At 28.8% G+C, this 21,610-nt stretch overlaps 1 protein-coding gene across 1 annotated transcript in view; it reads right to left on the bottom strand.

Moving 5' to 3' along the window:
* The window catches only part of LOC107437265 (homeobox protein EMX2), a 76,198-nt gene extending 54,889 nt beyond the window's left edge, over positions 1 to 21,309 (bottom strand). The window contains exon 1 of the mRNA XM_016049198.3: positions 20,024 to 21,309. Within this exon, the coding sequence (XP_015904684.2) occupies positions 20,024 to 20,525 (502 nt within the window). The 5' untranslated portion in view covers positions 20,526 to 21,309. The remainder of the gene's footprint in view (positions 1 to 20,023) is intronic.
* Positions 21,310 to 21,610: the final 301 nt, after the last annotated feature.

Below are 21,610 nucleotides of genomic sequence, written 5' to 3'. Positions count from 1 at the left end.
AGTACTTTGTATGGAATTGTACAGGCCTACAAACTTATATTATTCCAGGCATTTAACATGCTGCATTATCTGTCTATAAACTGATATTATCTTTGATATTTGATATTGAACTATGTGACAGCAAAATTACATACTTTTTGATTTTATATAATTACGAACTATTGCGAACTATACATACTATAAGCTTACAAACTGATATAATTTTTTGGTATAGTTTTTTTTTACCCATTTGCAAAATGAGTGTTGTTTCGGGTTTGATGGCGTGCGCACTTTATTTGGGCGTCATCACACTTTTCAACTGTGTTCAAGAGTAATAGTAAATAGTACGCATGCGTCGTCATTGCATGCGTTGCTATGGCGATCGCTGTTGTTTGATATTTTTTTCAATTCTTTTTTTCACTTTTAATTTTGTTATGTATTAAGTTGGTGAGTTTATGTTTGAGATATGGGACCAGAGATATCCCATAAATACTTCTTGAGTTGTGAATAAAGGAGAATTTCATCATTTGAACGATAATTTTGTTTTTGTTGTTTTAATTAAGAATCAGAAATTCTAACCTACAGTTCAAACCGGATCGTTTTCAATACTAATTCAGGTGAATGTCACAAATAAAGAGGGTCCCAAACTGATTGACACGGTTCCTAAAATTAGAGATGAAGCAGGAAAAANAAAAAAAAAAAAAAAAAAAAAAAAAAAAAAAAAAAAAAAAAAAAAAAACGATGCCAAGGCCCAAACTTACCGAGGCTCAGAAAGCTAAAACCAAAGAACATAGACGGGAAAAAACTTAAACAGCAACCATTTATGCCAACAATTTTTATAAAATTTAACATTAAAATTATTAAATAAAAAAATTAATATCGCAGGAAAAGTCAATTTCTTTCAACCTTGTATTTAACATTGCAAGTAATATTGCATACAGCGTTCAACAAAGAGATAAAAATTGTGAAATAGAAAATACTATCTCTTTAAATATTAACATTGTATTAAACAGGTACTAAACATTGTAATGAGCATTGTAAACAGGTATTAACATTGTATTAACAGGTATTAAACATTGCGCTCTTTTTTCGAACTATCCACAAATGAAAGTCTGTAGAAAAATATATTTTTTTATCGTGATTTAATTTCTGTCTTTGCTAAGCAATTCTATACTCGCTTTCTACTTTCTTTTGCTCTAAAAATAGACGTGATAAACGTGTAGATCGCGTGACAACAAACTAGTTTGCCCATCGGCGTATAAGCAGGTGCTTTCGTCCGACTAAATACTCATTTTGACAGAGATGGAATCTTACAACAGGTGACATCATCAAAACACGCGTTCGCCTCGCGTGTTACACTGTTATAACTGAATCAGGTGTTTTTTGACCTGTTAGCTTCCATGTTATCCTTAGATTATAACGGTATCATTGTTTCATTACGGTTTTTTCCCCCTTCTAAGAAACCATCCATTTTATTTTATAAGCGCGTGGCGATAATTGATACTTTAAGAATATTGATAAGAATTTTAAAATCAGGAGTTACGTTTCCTATTTTGTTTGAAAATGCATATTATGAATGAATATTGTGCTTTTTGACCTGATAGCTTCAATATTATTATTAAATATAACGGTATCATTGCTTTGTTACTGTTTTTTCTCTTTAAGAAAAAAAAGCCTTCTTTTTTATTTTATGAATTTTATTTATAGTTAATACTTCTAGAATATTGATAAAACACTTAAAATCAGGAGTTACGTTTCCTATTTAATTTGAAAATGCGTATTATAGCTGAATATTGCGCTTTTTGACCTGCTAGTTTCAATATTGTTATTAAGTATAAGGATATCATTGTTTTATTACTGTTTTTTTTATTTTAAAAGAAATCCTTTTTTATTTTATTAACGCGGGGCGCTAATTAATATTTTAGGAATATTGATTAGACATTTAAAATCAACTCAGGAGTTACGTTTCCTATGTTATTTGAAAATGCGTATTTTAACAGAATATTGCGTTTTTTGACGATGCTTGCTTAGATATTATTCTTGGGTATAATGGTATCATTGTTTTATTACTGTTTTTTTTTCTCCTTTAAAAAACCCTTTTATTTTATAAACGCGAGGCGATAATTGATGCTTTAAGATACTGATGAAGAATTTAAAATCAAGAGTTATGTTTAATATTTCATTTGTAAATAAGTTCTATAACTGAATGTTTTTCGACCTGCTAGCTTCGATGCTATCCTTAGATTATAACGGTATCATTGCTTTGATACTTTTTTTTCTTTTAAAAGATCTCTTTTATTTTATTTTATAAATGAGAGGCAAGAACTAATTCTTTAAGAATATGGTGCTATTACATCAGAGAAAAATTACAAGGTTTCCGTTTTTTTTTCTTTTCTTTTTTTTATCTTATTATTATTAATAATTTAGCATACTGGATGAGTATACGCGTGGCGATTCTTTAAAACTATTGTTCAGATATTTTCAAACAGTAGTTATGTACTCCATACTATGAACTANGGGCGATTCTCTAAAACTATTGATAAGATATTTTTAAACAGTAGTTATGTACTCCATATTATGAACTACTTGAAATGTTTTGTTTATGAAACAAAAGATAAAAAAGAAGAGGAAGAAAAAAATTCTATATATACATAACTAGTTTTAAAATTGAAGTCTAATAAGATTAATTGTTATAGGTATTGTATTTAAATCAGCTTTTGGAACTATACATGAAATTGCACTACACTGTAAAAAATGGATACTCAAATTTCACGAAACTTTCTTCGTTTTTGACGAAGCCGTTTCCGAACCGAGCGAAAATTTCCTCAAAGTGAAGAAATAATTATCGTCACTACTTCAAAGGAAACGAATTTCGTCAAAAAATAAGAAATATTTCGTCATTCCTTTATTTATTCCAATAATAATAATATCGAGCGAGTGGTATTGCTAATGACTTTTTCATAGACACCATATAAGTAGATCAACGTCGCATCAACAACACAAGGACAAATAGAACCAAGAAATACGTTACATCCATGCCCGAAGCGAGATTCCAACATCGTGTATTCCTGGTACCTGGCATAAGGCCAGCTCCTCGACCACCCTACACCCGATCTGCCTTATATAGTCATTCAAGTTTCGACCATATAGTCTTCCTTCTAATTTCGTCAATCCAGTGAACAATCTCCCACGATGCACTGCTATGACGCTCCGAGTCGAGGAAATATTTTCATCATGTGTTTATGAGTTCGCGTTTCGTCACAAATCACTTGATTTCGTGACGAAAAACAGCTCAAGGATTGCTGAATCGTCAAAGTTTTATTTCTGAGACTATATTTGCTGTAAAAAAGCGTTTCAGAAAAATTGTGCGGACGTAATAAAGGAAAATATAGATGCTGATTGCTTAATAGCAGTTCCATTATCATATAGAACGCATTATCAAATAATAATCAACCGGCGACGGCTAAAAAATGAAACGAAAGCGGCTTTTCCACCAAAACCAAATCTTTCTAGAATCAACAACACTTTATAAGAAGATTATATTGGCGAATTCCCTCCCCCCCCACCAGACATATACTTCCACAAAATATTGATATTAACCCATCTCCGTTAAGAGATAATATTCATCTAATCCACAAAGAGCAATACCATGTTCTCCTATCGCCCGTAAGCAAACAGTTTTCCCGGAGAAAACATATACGGGAAAATCCATAAAAATTTTCCTTCGGAGGAAGGATTCTTCAATTCCTGGAGTCCTTGGCAAACAAAGGGCTTCAATCCGCCAGCTGAGTTTATTTTTAATTCGACTCTATTAATCTCTTAATTGGAAAAATGTTTGCTTTAATTAATGGTGTTTAAATGATTATAACTTAGGGATACCCTCGATTAATAGAGATGGCGTTCCTATTCAAAGAAGAATCTTCGTTAATTGATTGCATCATTAATGAAATTTTGCTCGTTCCACGAGGTAAGTGCCAACTCGGCTTCTGCTTCTGGCATGTTTGGGTTTCCAGTGAAGTGACTTAAATACATTAAGTGAGCGGCTTAAAAATGTATTTGTTTTCTTGGAGATTGACGCTTTTGTTATCACAAGTTTTTCAGTTATGCTGATGGAATATTGGCATTGCTTGCTTGAAGAAACTCGCCAAATTACGGGAAATGTGTTTTTAATAACAATATTAATATGAATATATTTAGAGAAGTAAAATTTAAAATCAATTTATGGCGTAAGTTTAACAAATTGTAATAGTTCTGCAGAAAAATTCTTCAATTTCATTTTTTTTTTAAAAATTCAAATTTTATAATTTTTTTTTTTTTTTTTTNTTTTTTTTTTCTTGTTAATCTTTAAATTGGAAAATTTATTTTAATTGGAGGAGTTTAAATGCTTACAATTTTGGATAACCTGCTTTTATAGAGATGGCATCGTTTTCCAAAGAATAATATTCGTCAATTGATTGCAACATAAATGAAATTTTGCTCGTACAACGAGGTAAGTGCCAATTTGACTTCTGTTTCTGGCATATTTGAGTTTCCAGTGAAGTAACTCAAATATGTTTAGTGAGCGGCATAAAAATATATGAAGATGAGCGATTTGTTAAGTCATATTTTCCAGTTACCCTGTTTTTTTTTGGTGAGGAAATGCGTCAAATTTGGAGGGAAATCACTTTAGATTTTTTTTTTTTAAAGAAATAGAGTTTGATTTTCATCTGAAAAATGTGTTTTTAATTTAAAGTGCGTCTGGAGATTCCACTGTTCTCCTCATCTGGAGAAGCATGGAATTAATTAATATAATCGTCGAAAAATATTTTGTAAACAATTATTTATGCTTTAAATATTTAAGTACCAAATCTGAATTCATTAAAATTATTCTTGAAAAATGTCTTGTAAAAATAGGACTTCTTACTGTCACTCCGTTGAATCACCCTTTAAATGCTTACGAATGCTTCGCATAGCCGGGATTTATAGAACTCGAGCTAAGCAAAAAAATTCTACATTTTTAAAGCCTTTAAAAGGGTTTTTCGCAACAAATTTTTTTATTTCTTGAAGAAAAAAAGAAAAACGTGTTAGGTCCTGTCTTATTGTGAACAATTTAAGACTAAGTTTTGTGTAATGCTCAAAACATTTATGGCAAAAACGTTGAAAACGGAAAATACAGAACAGAAAAAGCAACGCCAAATCGGTTTATCCCGTGATAGAGAATAGACTGCAAAAAAATCTTTAACGTAATCAAACGTCATCCAAAAGAGAAAATTTGACCATCTTGATTCGTTTAAGCATATGATGCTATGCAGACTATAGGGATTTTTTGAGATTTCTTTGATCANATTTTTTTTTTAGTTGGGTTTAACAATAAAAAAACGGCTTTTTGTAGCGATTCAGAAAACCGGAAAAATCAGTTATCCGGAATAGCGATGGTCCCGATCGTTCCGGATAATCGGTTCTCTACTATGTATATACTTTTTATTTTTCAAGTTTTTTTGAGCAAACATGTTTTTAACACTAGATTGCCCAAGGAAGTCATTTTGACTGCATTTTAATTTCAATTAGAAAAACAATGATGTATATAATGACACAATTTCTCAGAATTTTGTGACTTTTATAATTATTATTATTGTTGATGTTTACTAATAACTTGTTATATAACTGAAAATAATATCAAAAATTTTTTTAATTAATTTTGAACAAATTTCTTTATACATTAGTAATTCTTTCACAATGCAGTCATTTTGACTGCTTTTGAGCAATATACTTATTTTAGTCTTTCTAGTGTTAAAAAAGAGCATATTTGACTGCCTATTAAAAGTGGTTTCAAGTCAATAACATGGTTTTTATTATTTTTAAATCTCGCGTGCAAGACGTCATGGCATCTTTTTCCCCCTTTCATATTTAAGTCCTAACAAAAGTTAAATTATAAGCTTTTTTTTCTCTTTTTTTTGCGTTTTTTCAAAAAGTGTTTGCCTTTTCAGTAAATTATGTGCCTATGTCAAGCTCCAGCAAAAAAAAAAAGTCCTTAGTTAAATTTTGGATAAGTTATAGAAAATAGAAAAAAAGTGTACTTTGATGATTTTTAGAAAGAAATCAAAACCACCTAGAGCCCTTTATTTAATTTTATATCGAGTGCCAATTCGATTTCTTCTTATTGAAGAAACGTAATTTAAAAAAAAAAAAAAATTTTTAAGCTAAAATAAAATACCTTAAAATATATATTTCCAAACAACTCTAAGTCGTTAATTATAAATTTTAGTATTAATTTAAGGAAATTTATGACAATGGATATTTTTTAACAGTTTTCTTTGTTACTCCAAATATAGAGATAAAAATACTGAAAATTTACCCTTTTGAATCGTAAGTTTATATTTTTTTTCTGAACTTCTGTACTTAACACTGTAAAATATTCCGAATAAAATTACTGTAATTACCGGCACTTGGGGTGTCAGTATTTTTTACCGTAAAAGTCCTTTTTAGCGGAACATGTTGCAGAACAAGAAATCTGACACGCCGCACTTTTTACAGTAATAATCATCGTAAAATAACTGAATCACTAATTAAATAAATATTTTTGAAGAAATCGCTGCATAAATTTTTACGGTAAAAATGGATTTTACTGCACCCAAAGTTCTGGTACTTTAAACCGTAATTTCATCCGGAATTTCTTACAGTGCACGAGATAATTCATTCTAAGCTTATAATATTCAGATACTTTAAAGAAACCCGCTATTGATCTCTTTTTAAGAAAATTACATCATTTGTATTTGTTGTGTCTTTAAAATAATTTGAAAAATAAATATACATGCTTACCTGAGCAAAGTTTGCAAAAATAACATAATGTAATATTGAATAAATTAATAAAGCAGACGGTTTTTTTAAAAATATATATTAATTTATTCCGCAGTAGTCTAGGCCACCCGAAACAAATAAGTGCATTAAATGTCGGGCTTTCAAGCCGCAGCAGGTGATTTTATCGCCTGAAGGTTTACTGCTACCGCATGTTAAGAAAAAAAAATCGGAAAAATCGTTTGGAAAATTAAAAAAATAATCATCGCAGACGATAAATGAGAGCGATGGTGCAGGTTGCGTTCAGCAGGTGTAACTTTACATCTGATCTACTGTTCATTTCATAGGTAATTTCTACCCCACTAGAAAATGGGGGGGGGGCGGATTAAGCAAGGGCGCGTGCCGCTGAAGTTCCAAACTTCTTTCTAAATAATTATCTATGACCGTATAACGCATTTTATTATCAATTATAGTACGTTATATATTTCAAACGATTATTTAGCCGTTAGAAAATGGCAACTGATTTCATTAAAAACATGTTTTTTTTTCCTGGTACAACATTTTTTATAAAGAGTTTAATTTTTCAATTTGGGGCTTGAATTGCATACGTTAGAATATCATATTTAACTGGATTTTATTGAGAAAAACTTTGTTGTGAAATTAAAAACTTCTAAATATTTCAATTGTTTGACATATAAAGATTTCACAGGTAAAAAAAAAACCTAAAATTTATGTACCGAAAAGTGTTTTTTTTTTTAATATAAAACTATGAAAGAATATAAAACCGTTGAAGAAAAATTAAGCTGCTATTGCAAAAAATTTTTCCATCGAACGTTTTACGGATAATTTTGCAGAAACTAAATAATAAAAATATCCCAAAATCTATGCGGGAAATTTTTTTTTAAACACAGCAGATATATTCTTTGTGCGTTTTGAACACGTAGAAGGATAACATCCAAATATAAGAGATGTTCTGTTTTCTCTTGTAGAAAATGAATAAATTTTTATTTTAGGAAATGTCTAGCATATTCTATTCAAAGAAAAGCCGTAAAATAGTTGGAATTTGCATTATTTTTGTTTGATATCCATTTTACAAGAACAAAAATGTTCCATTTTGCAGTAAACCATCCGTTCGAAATGTAAATAGGATTCTGCTTTATACCGCATGAGAGAATTTTGAAATCTCCAAAACACGTCTTTTGAGTATTTTACTTGAATATCAGTTGATCCAGCAGAAAAGAATATGGAGTTCATTCGAATACATTTTAAAAGAATGTTTTACAGAAAAGTAGGGATTTTTATTTCTATTTTCTGAGTTTAATAAGTAATTTAAATATTTTTAAGGTTAACATTGTTTAAAAAAGTGGTATTTGCGTTAATTACTTAAACTGTTCTATACATTTTTCTGTTAGAAAATCGTAGTAAGCATTCGCAGTAATTAATTTTATTTTATAACCGTCGTTGAGCACCCGACCCAATTTTGAGTTTAAAGCTACCATGTTAAGGGTACCAATTTCGAGTTTAGGCTACCGTAGCCTTGTAATTTTGAGCCCAATTAAGAAGACAAGGGAACTCCTAGATCAAGTGTTGGGAGAAATTTGCCTTCGCGGAGAACTTTCTGATGGAAGTAACAAGCATTTGCTTTCAAATTTTTTAAGTTGAATGAATAATTTGATTATTCATGGAAAGAATTTCTTAACAAAAACTGAAAGAATTAATTATCTGAAGGAAAGAGGAAAACTGAAAGAAAAAATCATGAAACTGCCTACAAAAAATATTGTCCTATTGAAAATCATTACATTAAGAGATTTAGCAAAACAATTTAATCATTTGTAATTATTGTTAACAAAACTGTTCGTATATCCGGAAAATTTAGTGTTTTCAAAATGTAATTTAACATCTTCTTCCATTAGGATCTTAAATTACTGATTTCAATATCTCCTCAATTATGTCATTTTTTATTTATTTTTGTATTAATACATTCAAGTGACAATGCATCATTACAATCACGAATCAAGTGACTGGTTCTTAAATCAAGAAAATATAAAGTTTTCAAAATGTAACTTAACATCTTCTTCCACTAAGTTCTCCAATTATTAATTTCAATATCTCCGCGATTATGTCATTTTTTATTTATTTAATTTTATATCAGTACAGTCAAGTGACAATGCATCTTTACAATCAAGAATTAAGTGACAGGTTCTTAAATCCAGAAAATATAGTGTTTTAGAAATGTAGCTTAGCATTTTCTTCTATTTCCTTCAATTAACAATTTCAATATCTCCACAACTATGTCATTATTCATTTACTGTATCAATGCAATCAAGCGACAATGCATTTTAACAATCAAGAATTAAGTGACTGGTTCATAAATTCGAAGAATAATGCTTTCGAAATACAACTTAACATAGCTCTTTCACTAACTTCTTCAAATATTATATTCAATATCTCTACAATTACATTAATTTTCTTTATTTTAATTCATAACATTTGCTTTTGTATCACAACTTTTCATTTGCCTTCTTAACATCATCGATAGTACGAATTGAAACATTATAAAAAGTGAATAGTTCCATTTTTTACAGGAAATCCAAATTAGTAGTTGAGAGCCGAAAGCTGAAATATGCAATCACAGTTTTTTGCGTTCAATTCATTTAGGTTCGTTTATGAGAGGTGAGAAAAAAGGTAGTGATATTTATATGGGTTATCGGAACAGCAGGTGAGAGTTTCGAGTGTGATATTTCAAAGCAGGTGTCGTAAATTGGAATCTTAATACCAAATATTACCTTTAATCATGTTTTTAATAGATTCTCTTTTTGCATACAATGACCTATATCTTGAAACATCTTAGTCAAGTTTTACTTCAGCTGTATTCCCGCCATATGGTTTTTTTAATGTTAGAAATTATTACCTTTTTATTTTCAAACCGTTATACTTAATAAGTGCTTAAGACTGTTTTGTTAAAAGTAGACTTTAGGTGATTCACCTCTCACCCTCATAGAATAAAAATTCCATTTATATAAATAAATATATAAAAAAAAAGTTTTTTTTTGAAGAGTCGCGTGCCTGGCTTTTCTGCGATAACTCTAACAGAAAAGGCGAAATTTTCGCTCAACTAACGCAGGAATTTGTGAACTACTAAGGTGTTGTGTTGTTAGTGAAAACGTTAGAAATTTTTTTTTAACCCTTACTCTTAAATACTCTTATAAAATTTTCTGACACCGATTTATATTTGATTGAAACTTTTTTACACCGTCTAATATTCTATTAAAATTTTCCGACACCGACTTATTCTCTATTAAAATTTTCTGACATCGACTTATAATCTATTCAAATTTTCTTACACTGACTTGCACTATTTTTAAATTTTCTGACACCGGTTTATAATGTAGTAAAACTTTCTGAGACCGGCTTCAACTGAATTAAAAAAATTTTGACACCGACTTATATTCTATTAAAATTTTCTTAAGCCGACTTATACTCCATTAAAACTTTTTTACTCCGTCTAATATTCTACTAACATTTTCTGACACAGTCTAATACTCTATTAAAATTTTCTGACGCCGACTTATACTCTATTAAAATTTTCCGATACCGACTTATACTCCATTAAAACTTTATTTGCACCATCTAATATTCTATTAAAATTTTATGACATCGACTTATAATCTATTTAAATTTTCTTACATCGACTTGCGCGATTTTTAAATGTTCTGACACCGGCTTATACTCAATTAAATTCTTTTTGATACCGACTTATATTCTATTAAAATCTTCTTACACCGTCTTATACTCCATTAAAATTTTCTGACACCGACTCTATTGAAATTTTACAGCATCGTAGGAAAGTAATAATATTATTACTAAGTAAATGGTAATTTCAAGCTATATATTCCTATTTTTATTTATTTTTTATATATAATTAAAATTAAAGATATTATTCATAAAATTAAGTTATATATGATAACATAACAATTGAGGAAATAAATTTAGCAAATGTCTTTTCACAAAGTATAAAATTTGTGAAAAACTATAGTATAAGAAACAGCTAGATATCAATACCTAATACGAACATGTTATTAACATCTTGTGACAATTATGCATCTTATAACAAATATTCATCTTAAGATTCTTTACTGAATATTTATGAACAAGGAAACAATTTTCGTACATTCTTTCAATATCTTTTTATATTTGTCATTACCTTTTTAATTAATTTTATAAATAAATTTTGTTTTGGCATTTATGAATAAAAAATAATTTATCAATAACTTATTTATTGCGATACAACAATGAGTTATCAACCAAAGAATGGTCGGAATAATAAAGTAGATTTAGGACCTTATTAATATCGATTTTTCAATAATTTTCCGTGCTGTTTTTGATTAGTTCAATTACCATTTAGGTTTAAAAACGTTCAAATACAATACACTATAATTGTAATAATTGAATTCAAATTAAATAATCATTATATTGCTCATTCGAGAAATATTTTTGTTAAAACAACGATTACAAATATTTTTTAAGCAATTTTAATTAGAAAATTTTTTTTTCTTTTTTTTCTTTCTTTTTGTATCTTATAGAACCTAGCTTTTAAATATCCAGAGTCGCAAAGCATTCTGACTCATGGCCATCGTTGGCATGGGGGGACGGGGGCCATATGTTCCCCTCAATAATGGACATTCTCCCTCAATAATGGAGAGTCCCCCTCAATATTTCAGACAAATAAAGAAAATTTTCCTGAATCATTATCGATTTAAATTCCTTTAAGTTAAATACAAGAAATAAATAAAAATTAACAACCTTTTTTACCAGTATTTAGCACACTTACGAATTTTTTCTTAAGTGAAAATTGTGAGAAAATGTTTTTTCTTATGTGTTACATTTACAGAACTGTTGTGACTGCTGAATTTAATTTCGTCTCTCACCCTCAAAAATCGGGCTCTTGCCATCCCCATGTTTCTATACCTGCTAATTTCTCTTTACAGCTCAGACCACAGCATTGAAATCATGCGCAGTAGTTTTATTTAAACAAAATTTGTAGAAAATGTTAATTCAAAAAAAGTTCATGGACATATAATTATCTTTTATGCAAAAACCGATCCTTAGCATTTTTTCCTTTCTTAAAGCTTATAAACAATCAACAATCTAACAATCTTATTAGCAATCAGCATTTTTTCCTTTCTTAAAGCTTATTACCCAGACCACAGCATTGAAACAACGCGCAGTAGTTTTATTTAAACAAAATTTGTGGAAAATGTTAATTCAAAGAAAGTTCATGGACATATAATTATCTTGCTTGCAAAAACTGATCCTTAGCATTTTGTTCCTTTCTTAAAGCTTATTAACAATCTAACAACTTTATTAACAATCAGTATTTTTTCCTTTCTTAAAGCCTTTAAAGCTTATTACCCAGACCACAGTATTGAAACAGGGCGCAGTAGTTTTATTTAAACAAAATTTGTGGAAAATTTAATTCAAAGAAAGTTTATGGAAATATATAATTATATTGCATGCAAAAACTGATCCTTAGCATTTTTTTTCCTTTCTTAAAGCTTATTAACAATTAACAATCTAACAATCTTATTAACAATCAACATTTTTTCCCTTCTTAAAGCCTATTACCCAGACCACGCATTGAAATCACACGCAGTGGTTTTATTTAAGCAAAATTTGTGAAAAATGTTTATTCAAAAAAAAAAAAANAAAAAAAAAAAAAAAAAAAAAAAAAAAAAAAAAAAAAAAAAAAAAAAATATGGGAGTATAATTATCTCGCAAAAACTGATCATTAACATTAAGTTATCTTAAAGCTTATTAACAATCAAAAACTTACTTACTAATAATTAACACTAGAAAGACTGAAACTTAGTATATACCTAGATTGCCCAAAAGCAGTCAGAATGACTGAATGGTGAAAGAATAACTAATGTGTAAAGAAATTTGTTTAAAATTAATTTTTAATATTTTTTTATATTATTTATAGTTATATGACAAGTTATTAGTAAATATTAACAATAAAAAAATTATATGTTGTACAAAAGGTCACAAAATTCTAAGAAATTGTGTCATTATATACATCATTGTTTTTCTGATAGAAATTAGAAAGCAGTCAAAATGACTTCCTTGGGCAATCTAGAGTTAAAGTGCAACATTTGAAAATAAAAATAAAAAACACTATTTCACGTAACTATAATTAAATCAAAGCAATATCTAATGTTTTAACGTTACCTTTAGCCTAAGTTTCCAGTCATTGACAGAAAGAAAAAATTGCTTACTTAAGGTTTTATTTACGATTATGCGGGTATATTAAAATGATTTATTCGATATTTAAATAACAAAAAATAAGCGACAGAGTAAGAAATGGTAATATGAAAGTGGTTTAAATAATGACTTTCTTGATCAGTAATTTAGAAGATTTATTACATTAAATTCAAACACTGTTTACGAACTTGAATCACCTTGAAACTTCATAATGTGACCAATAACCATTAGCAGTTTTTATTGATAAATAGTTACGAAACGAGAGAATAAAGTAATCTTAACGATCTCATTTAACAGTTAAATAAAATTATTTCTAGGGTGTTCTGATTTTTGCTTTCGGTTTTACAAAATTCGGTTATTGGAAAAATCGATTTAATGTGGAAATTTAATAACGATTACTGAAATCATAATATCGGAACCTTGAAGCATAAAATCGGTATATTGAATCATCGTGTGGTTGCATGACAAAATCTTAATAGTCTAACAAAACGTTATCTTCTTAAAATAAATAAAAATATGGTTGTCAATTTCTTTAATACTATAAATATATTTACAATGAATGTCTCTATAGTATCATGCATTTCCTTCAAGTAAGAAAAAAAATTCCAAATTTATTACTATAAAAAATTGGCATTAAACCCAAAATTATTACTGCAAAAAATAGTGGCTTTGCAAAGTGTTACACATTAAATCCCAAATTAATGCTACAAAATTCGGAAATTTTGCTACATTTTAAATTTTATTTTTATTTTATTACCGTCGTTGAACAGCCAATCCAATTTTTACGATTACGACTGCCAATGTTCGGTAACCTTGTAATTTTGAACCCGATTCAGAAAACAACGGGACTCCTGGATCAAGTAGTGGGAGAAATTTACAATCCTCCAATGATTAATCCCAATCATTCAATGATTAATCTGGCTGCAAGGAGACTCTAACCCATGATCCGACTACTGCTGACGTTCTTTTATGTTTGCAATGTGGTCGGTGCGAGCCAGGTTCGGAATTCGTATCAACCAGCCATCACTGGGATATGAACCCATGTCACCTTATTAGAAGACGAACGCCTCCTGAGCCACTACGGCTCTGCTATTTATTACATTTATTTTATATTTTGTATCCATCGTTGAACAGCCGACCCAATTTTTTGGGTTTACAACTACTAATGTTCAACTCCGTAGCCTTGTAATTTTGAACCTAATCCAGAAGATAAAGAAATTCCTGGATTGAGTATTAAGAGAAATTTGCCTTCGTGGAGGACTTTTCAATGGAACTAACCCGCATTTGCGTTACATGGAGAGGAAGACCACGAAGCCCTCCTATTGTTAGTTTGACGGCAAGGGGACTCTAACCCATGATCCGTCTACCACTGAGGATATTTCACGTCGGCACTGTGGTCGGTGCAAGCCGGATGCGGATTCGTATCAACCAGCCATTTCTGGGATTCGAACCCGGTTCACCTCATTGGAGGACGATTGCTCTATCACCTAAGCCACCACGGCTCTGCTATTTATTATATATTAAAATCCACATCATGTCTAAAAAACTTAGCAAATTTTACAACGTTTTAGCCCCGGTAGCAGAATTTACTGAGTAAATCTACAGCACTATCTTTATAAATCCAAATTTGCCTGCAATTCCAATACAATCAGGCAGAGAATATTATTATAAAAATGCATCTAAATCAAACAGATGTGTCGCAAAGTTTGCAAAGATATTTAGAAACTAAAAATAAAATCCCCCCCCCTAAACTTACTTTGAATGAACAATGATATTAATTAAAAAAGATTGGATAAATCCTTACACACACGGTTAAATCCATACACTGTTAAAATTTGTATTCTGAAATTACGGTAAAATAAACCGGCAGTAGTCTTCTCCCGATTAACAATAAAGGATATAGTAAAAATATGGTTAGGAACATTTCTTTACCTTTACGGTTTTGAAAACAAAATTTGAGACAAAATGTGAAATAATAAAGTTAAGATGTATTTGAAAATTGGCTTGATGTAATGTAAAAATTAGGTTTCGAGATTTTTAAAGGAAATTTCATTCAAAAAATTGAGTGAAAATAATGTTTGCACAATAATTAATCTATCAATAAATAAATTAAATTTAGAAAAATTAATACAATAATAAAGAGAAAAAAAGAAGTAAGAATATATATTTCGTTCTTCTTTTTTTTTTAAATTTTTCTCTCTTACCTTAATTAAGTCTGAATTATTCGGAAGTATATCCTAAATTCATAATTTATATAATTAATTAAATTGTATAAGAGAATTGTAATTTATACCTATTTCAGCAATATACGACTTAGTTTAATTTTCTTAAGTATTTCTCATTACACAATGCTTCAAACTTAATTTGTGAATTTTCAAATTAGGGAACAGAAACAGAAAATGTAATTTAGAATAATTTCTAAATTACATTTTTTATTAAATTTATTTAATCAAAACTATCACGTCATATATAATGATCAATAACTATGAATATCATTAGTGTATATCAATAGTGGAATTAGGAAAAGAATTCATTTTAATTTAAGTACTATAGTAACTTTATTTCCACAACGTAATTTTATGCTAACGTTTAAATTTAAGGTATTGTCTTTTTCTAACGTTGTTGGCAAAATCCTGAATACTTATTTTTTCTGTTAAAAATATCTTAAAATTAGTTCGCAAACTTTCCACAAACTTAGAGTCTATACTTGTTGAATAATTTCAGATCTTAAAGTTTTCCTTATGTAATAAATAGTCCTGGTGAAGTAAAATTAAATTTTTTTTTTTTTTTTTTTTTTAAATTTGGTAAAACTCAAACGACCAATTTTACAGAAATTTCGTATTTTGACAGATAAAATTACTTTCTTTGAAGTGAGAAGAAAATAAATTTCATACTTTACAATTCAAAAGTTTTTGGGATATTAATCAATAAAATAATAATGAATAATTATTGAAAATTATTTCTTTCAGGGAATTTTCTTTACATAAACGAATTCCATGATAGAGTGCAAAGATTTTTTCTATTCGCTTGAAAAGTTCTCGAGACATGGTGAAATATTCAAAAAGTAAAATTAGCATATTAATGGGTCCAAACTTACAACCACTCTTTTGATTAAATTGATGAACAGATTTCCTTACCCCTGATATCTCAAAGGTAATGAATCCAGAGAATATTCAGAGAAAATAATTTTTGTGTCATATTTCATTACTCAAAATATTGTATCGTAATAATTAATTAGCATATTTAAGGTTAAGCCCTCGAAGCATTAAAATTGAATCTTTGTACTTGAAAATATGATTCTTAGCTGAAAGTTATTCAAAGCATTCCAGTTTTTTTCTTTTTTTTTCTATGTACCTTACCTTGGCTTTGCGAAAATAATAGTAATAACAATAATATTGCGTTTTTTCAAGAAAAGAAGGGGAAAAAAAAAACACAATTTTATTAGCAAACGATTCTATAAATTATTTTTGTTTTAACTTATCACCGTTGTTTGAATTGACTAAACTAAAGCAGACGTTTGAACTGAACTAACGCAGAAGTCAGACTCTACAGTTTAAAAATATATTTCAACTAATTTTATTCATTAATAAATATCATTGCTTTCAGACATGAAATATCATTCCAACAAAAACGAAAAATTAAAACAAAAACAATTTATAGAATCGTTTGCTAATAATTTTTTTCAAGAGGAGAAAAAAATAGCAAACGATTCTAAAAGTGGTTTTTGTTTTAACCTTTCACCGTGGTTTGAATTGAATTTACTAAAGCAGGTGTCAGATTCTACAGTTTAAATTTTTTTAACTTATTTAGTTTATTTATTAGTAAATATCATTGCTTAGATTATCCTCACTTGAACTTAAATAAAAAGACAACTATATTGAATACTTAGCATCGAATTTCAGAGTAACTAAATTTAACCTTAATTTTTTACTCAACTGGAATATTTTTATATCCTATATCATAAAAATTAAAGATTTATTATTACTTTTATCTCCAAACGAATAAGACAAATTTTACATTTTCTACAGATCAAAAGTAGGCTTAACATTTTTGACTATGATTGACTTGAAAACTTGACTTTTTGAAAAAATGATTCTACTTTCAAATTTTTCTCAATAAATTACATATTAACTATTGCTATGATGACAATGATATTGAAAAGTGTCAAACTTTTGTTATAAAATGAATAATTTCGATATAATCTTGTGGAAAAGTAGTAGTGATAAATCGTTTTCAGTTTTTTTTTTTTTTTTTTTTTTTNTTTTTTTTTTTTTTTTTTTTTTTTTTTTTTTTTTTTTTTTTTTTTTTTTTTTAATAACATAAAACAAATCAATTGAAATTCATTTTAGAGAATAACTAATGGCAATAGTAGTACAAAGTTTGAAGATCATTTTTATTATCGTGAAAGAAACTTAAAACACAGAATTTTCTGATGCATTAACGTCTACCATTGAAAAATTACCAAATAAATAATTTGAATACCGTATATTTTGGTTACTATAACCAGAATTGTAGAGTTTATTTTCATAAATATTACTGTACAGTATTTTACGAGAATTTATTTCATTCTGTACACTTTTACGAAAACCGGTTAAAAATTGAATTGAAATATCGGTTCTCTGAACCATAATAATACAGATCAGTTTTCAACAAATTTAATACGGGGTTAAATGGAACCGTGACTTTGATCAAATTGAACAATTATTATTCAAGTTGTAGCAAAATCTATCTTTAAAATTGATTCAAGGTATTTACATCAAAGTTCAATATAAAACCGATTTTTCGGGGAATGTATAGTTTAAAACAATAATGTTCATTGTTTAATGTTCAAATTATATCCTAAAAATAGTTAAGCAAAGTTTTATAAGTTTTATTATGCAGCAAAGGTTGGAAAATTATAATATCATTTAATTAGTATAGTTTATTATCTACAAATATACACGGAGAAAAAATATTTTACTAAAATTACTGTTCCGTATAATAAAGACATTTCCGATAATGAAACGAAAATTTACAGTATTTAAAACATTCATAAGGAAACGGTTTCCGATTATATGATAATAGTTTACCGGAAATTCTGATTTTTAGAATTTTAGTTCTTACTAGCATACATTCAGTAAAAAATATATAGCTAAAATATAAATTTAACCGAATAAATGGTTTTTATGCCATGCTCTTAGGTATCATGATAATATATATAACTTAATTTCACCTCATTTTCCAAATTTTATCACATATTATAAAACCATATTTTTTGGATAGTTTTACTAAAATCATTACCTTACCTCTTTGGTAAAAATTACCGAGCTTTTTGGTGTTCCCATAGAGCCAGAAACAAGTAATTTTTACCATATTGGCCATACTATTTTATTCAGTGCATTTTTATGCGTTTGCTATTCACTAAAAGTTTTAAAAATTATCCTTTTATTTTATTCAATATGGTTTTATTATTTACAAATTTATAATAATTTTTAATAAAAAACAAAATATATTGCGATGGCCTTGACTTGCTCTGGGCTGTGGTGCCAAATAAAATAAGAAATTCGTTAGTATTTCTTACAAAGATTGAAGTTTATAAATAGAACCACAGAGAAATTTGAATGAAATAAAATATTGCATAATATATTGTGTTTTTATTGTTCGACATCGGCTGTTATGGTTGTTAAAATAATCACAATTCATAAAATTTTTACCCTTAATGAAAATTCTATGGAATTACGTCATAATTTTTCGCTTTAGGAAGTTTTGGCGCATTCATGGCGTTGAAATGATACCTTTATAAAATCAATATATTATTAAAACTTTTAACAACTAGCATTTTCATTTTATTCCTTATAGTTTATGTATAAACATAAATTCATATATGTACAATAATTATTATTTATTTTAAAGATTACAGTACTTATCAGAAAAATTTACATGATATTAAAATTAAATATTGCTCAATATTTTGCTTAAATATCAAACAAACATGTAGTAAGTATAACTAAATATCATGCGAACATTTAGACAGTATTTTAACATTAGCATTCGAATGTCCTTTATTAGCGATATTTGTTAAAATGAAGGAAAATTCATAAAACATGAGAATAAAATATAAGGACAAATCTATAGAACCATGAGTAGATTTTATGCTTCATATAGTTTTCAAACACTTATGATTTTTAAAATGTGTTTAGTGTACTCCTATCAAAAATTGTTAACAATAATTTAAAAAGGTTGTTATACGCTAAAAGTTTTAAAAATTAATATTTTTATTAATGGTTCAAACTTTTAGTTTTGTTTTATATAGTTTTCGAACATACATGGTGCTGAAATTATCCTCGTCAATACATTATTTTTAAAAATCGTTAATAATAGTTTTCATGCTTACAGTTCACTAAAAGTTACTTATAACAATTAACGTTTTATTAGTTGTTTAAACTTATAGTGTTCTTTTATCTGGTTTTGTAACTTAGATGATATTGAAATTATATTAAGCAACATGCAAATATTTAAAACAGCTGACTATAATTTAATAAGTTTGTATTTCACTAAGAGTTTCAAACATTAATATTTTTATTAATAGTCAAAATTATTGCTTTTACAGTTTTGGAACATACGTGATGTTGACATCATACTTAACAATATATTACAGCAAAAACTCGTTAACAATTGTTTAAATTATTTACAATAAGCTTTAACATTTAAAATTTTTATTAATTTTTAAAACTTATTGTGTTCTTTTATATAGCTTTAGAAGATTCCCGATGTTGAAATTATACTTGGCTATATATTACCGTTAAAAATTATTAACAATAGTCGACGTTTTTTGTTCACAAAAATATCAAAACAAAATTTTTTTAACAATGCTTAATATATTTACAATACACTGAAAAATTTTTACAATTAATGTTTTAATTTATTAATTACAGTTCTATTATCAAAAAAATATTTATTTACTTTGTTTTTACGTTAAAAATAACAGAATTGTCAGAATTGATAAGACATTAAATTAATGTAAGCTTACCCGGTAACCTATGAGCCAGGAACCTTGGGTGCCGGGCCAGAAGCCAGGGATACAAAGGATAAGTCTCTCTCCCTAGGAAAAAGGGCGATACCGGGGCGCACGCCCCAGGTATTGCTGCATAGCCCCCAGGGTGTTCATGTTGATGATGATGCGGTGGGTATAGCACACCGCCTCCCGTTCTACTGCCGCACAGAGAGTCCAGAAAAGCCGCATTAGCTGCCGCTGCTACCAGGCTGCCGGACGCCCCCGGTACACCCCCGGGCGCAGTAGCAGGGAAAGTGGCTACTGGTGCAGCCACAGGATGTTCGGACCTTTGGTGTCTAGGACTATAAGATGACCGGCCGTTGTTCAGGTGGTCTTCGGCTGATTCACAACGGGGTGGTGATGACTTATCATTAGTCATATGCTGATCACGCTCTTTCCCAACTAATGCTTCAATACTAAAACCCATTTTGGGTTTTGATGGTACAGGTACTACAGGTAAGGGTGCCAGAGGCATCATGCTGTGGACTAAGATGTCCAGTTTAATGTCCAGGTACTGTCAAATTCTTAAGAGAATATTTCAATCTTTTATCTCTTAAATTGTAAAAGTTATAACAAGTCTCAATCGCTGCAAACGATTCACACTAAAAGTACTATATTCGATTTGAAGAAATATCCAATTTTTAAATTTCTATAATTCATTTTTAGAATGTCCAACCAGCAAACGATAAATGGTGGAACAAATAAGATAAATGTCAAAACACAACGTTTATTCTAAGATATTGATAAGCAAAATACGCTAGATTTAGTCAGCAATTAATGTCGATTAATTTAATAAAATAAATCGCAAATATTCACGATTCACTAAATAGAATTTAAAAAAGAATATAATTCAAAAGTAGTTAAAATAATTTTAATCCACCGGGACGGGCGACTAAATGTCTCGCACATTCAACAACAATCGAATGCCAATTACAAAGCACAGCCGGCACGACGAACTTCGTTTATCTCACTGTCAGATTGTTATTTATTTTTCTTGATAGCTCTTTTTTATTTTATTTTTATTACTAGGCCTCAATCTTTCACTCAATTACCAGAATTGCGTTCGCCCAATTCGCGGCGGGGTGAAGTTCTGCCGCGCCAAATTTGGCGAATTGGAGGGCCGGCATTTTGATAAGCTAATTACACTACCTAAGAATGTTATTGGAAACGGTAATACGAGACTTCTATTGGCTGGTCGGGCGGTGGATCTATTTGTTCCCAACGGGTGTTCAATTCATTCTTTGATTGGCTATGAGAGACGCTGGGAGGAGTTAAGTCATCATCTGAATTGTGGCGCCCCCTTCTGTTTCCTTTGCTATTGTCCGTGGTAAGTAACATAATAGATTAAATAAGATAGCTTTTGAAATTTTGCTTTTAGTTAAAGATAATGGAAATCTTGCTTTTTTTGTTTTTGAAAGATATAATTTCAATAAATATTACAGTGTTAGATGTGGTTTTATTAAATAATTTATATCAACCGTATGTATAATTTTAGAAAGAAAAAAGCAATTTTTTAAAAAAATTTTCTAATATTTATTCTTTTTTTTCGGACACGTTTTTCTG

The sequence above is a fragment of the Parasteatoda tepidariorum genome, chromosome 10 (assembly GCF_043381705.1).
Source record: "Parasteatoda tepidariorum isolate YZ-2023 chromosome 10, CAS_Ptep_4.0, whole genome shotgun sequence".
Taxonomy (NCBI): Eukaryota; Metazoa; Arthropoda; class Arachnida; order Araneae; family Theridiidae; genus Parasteatoda; species Parasteatoda tepidariorum.
The sequence above is the reverse complement of the archived record's forward strand: the minus strand, read 5'-3'. Positions and strand labels throughout refer to the sequence as shown.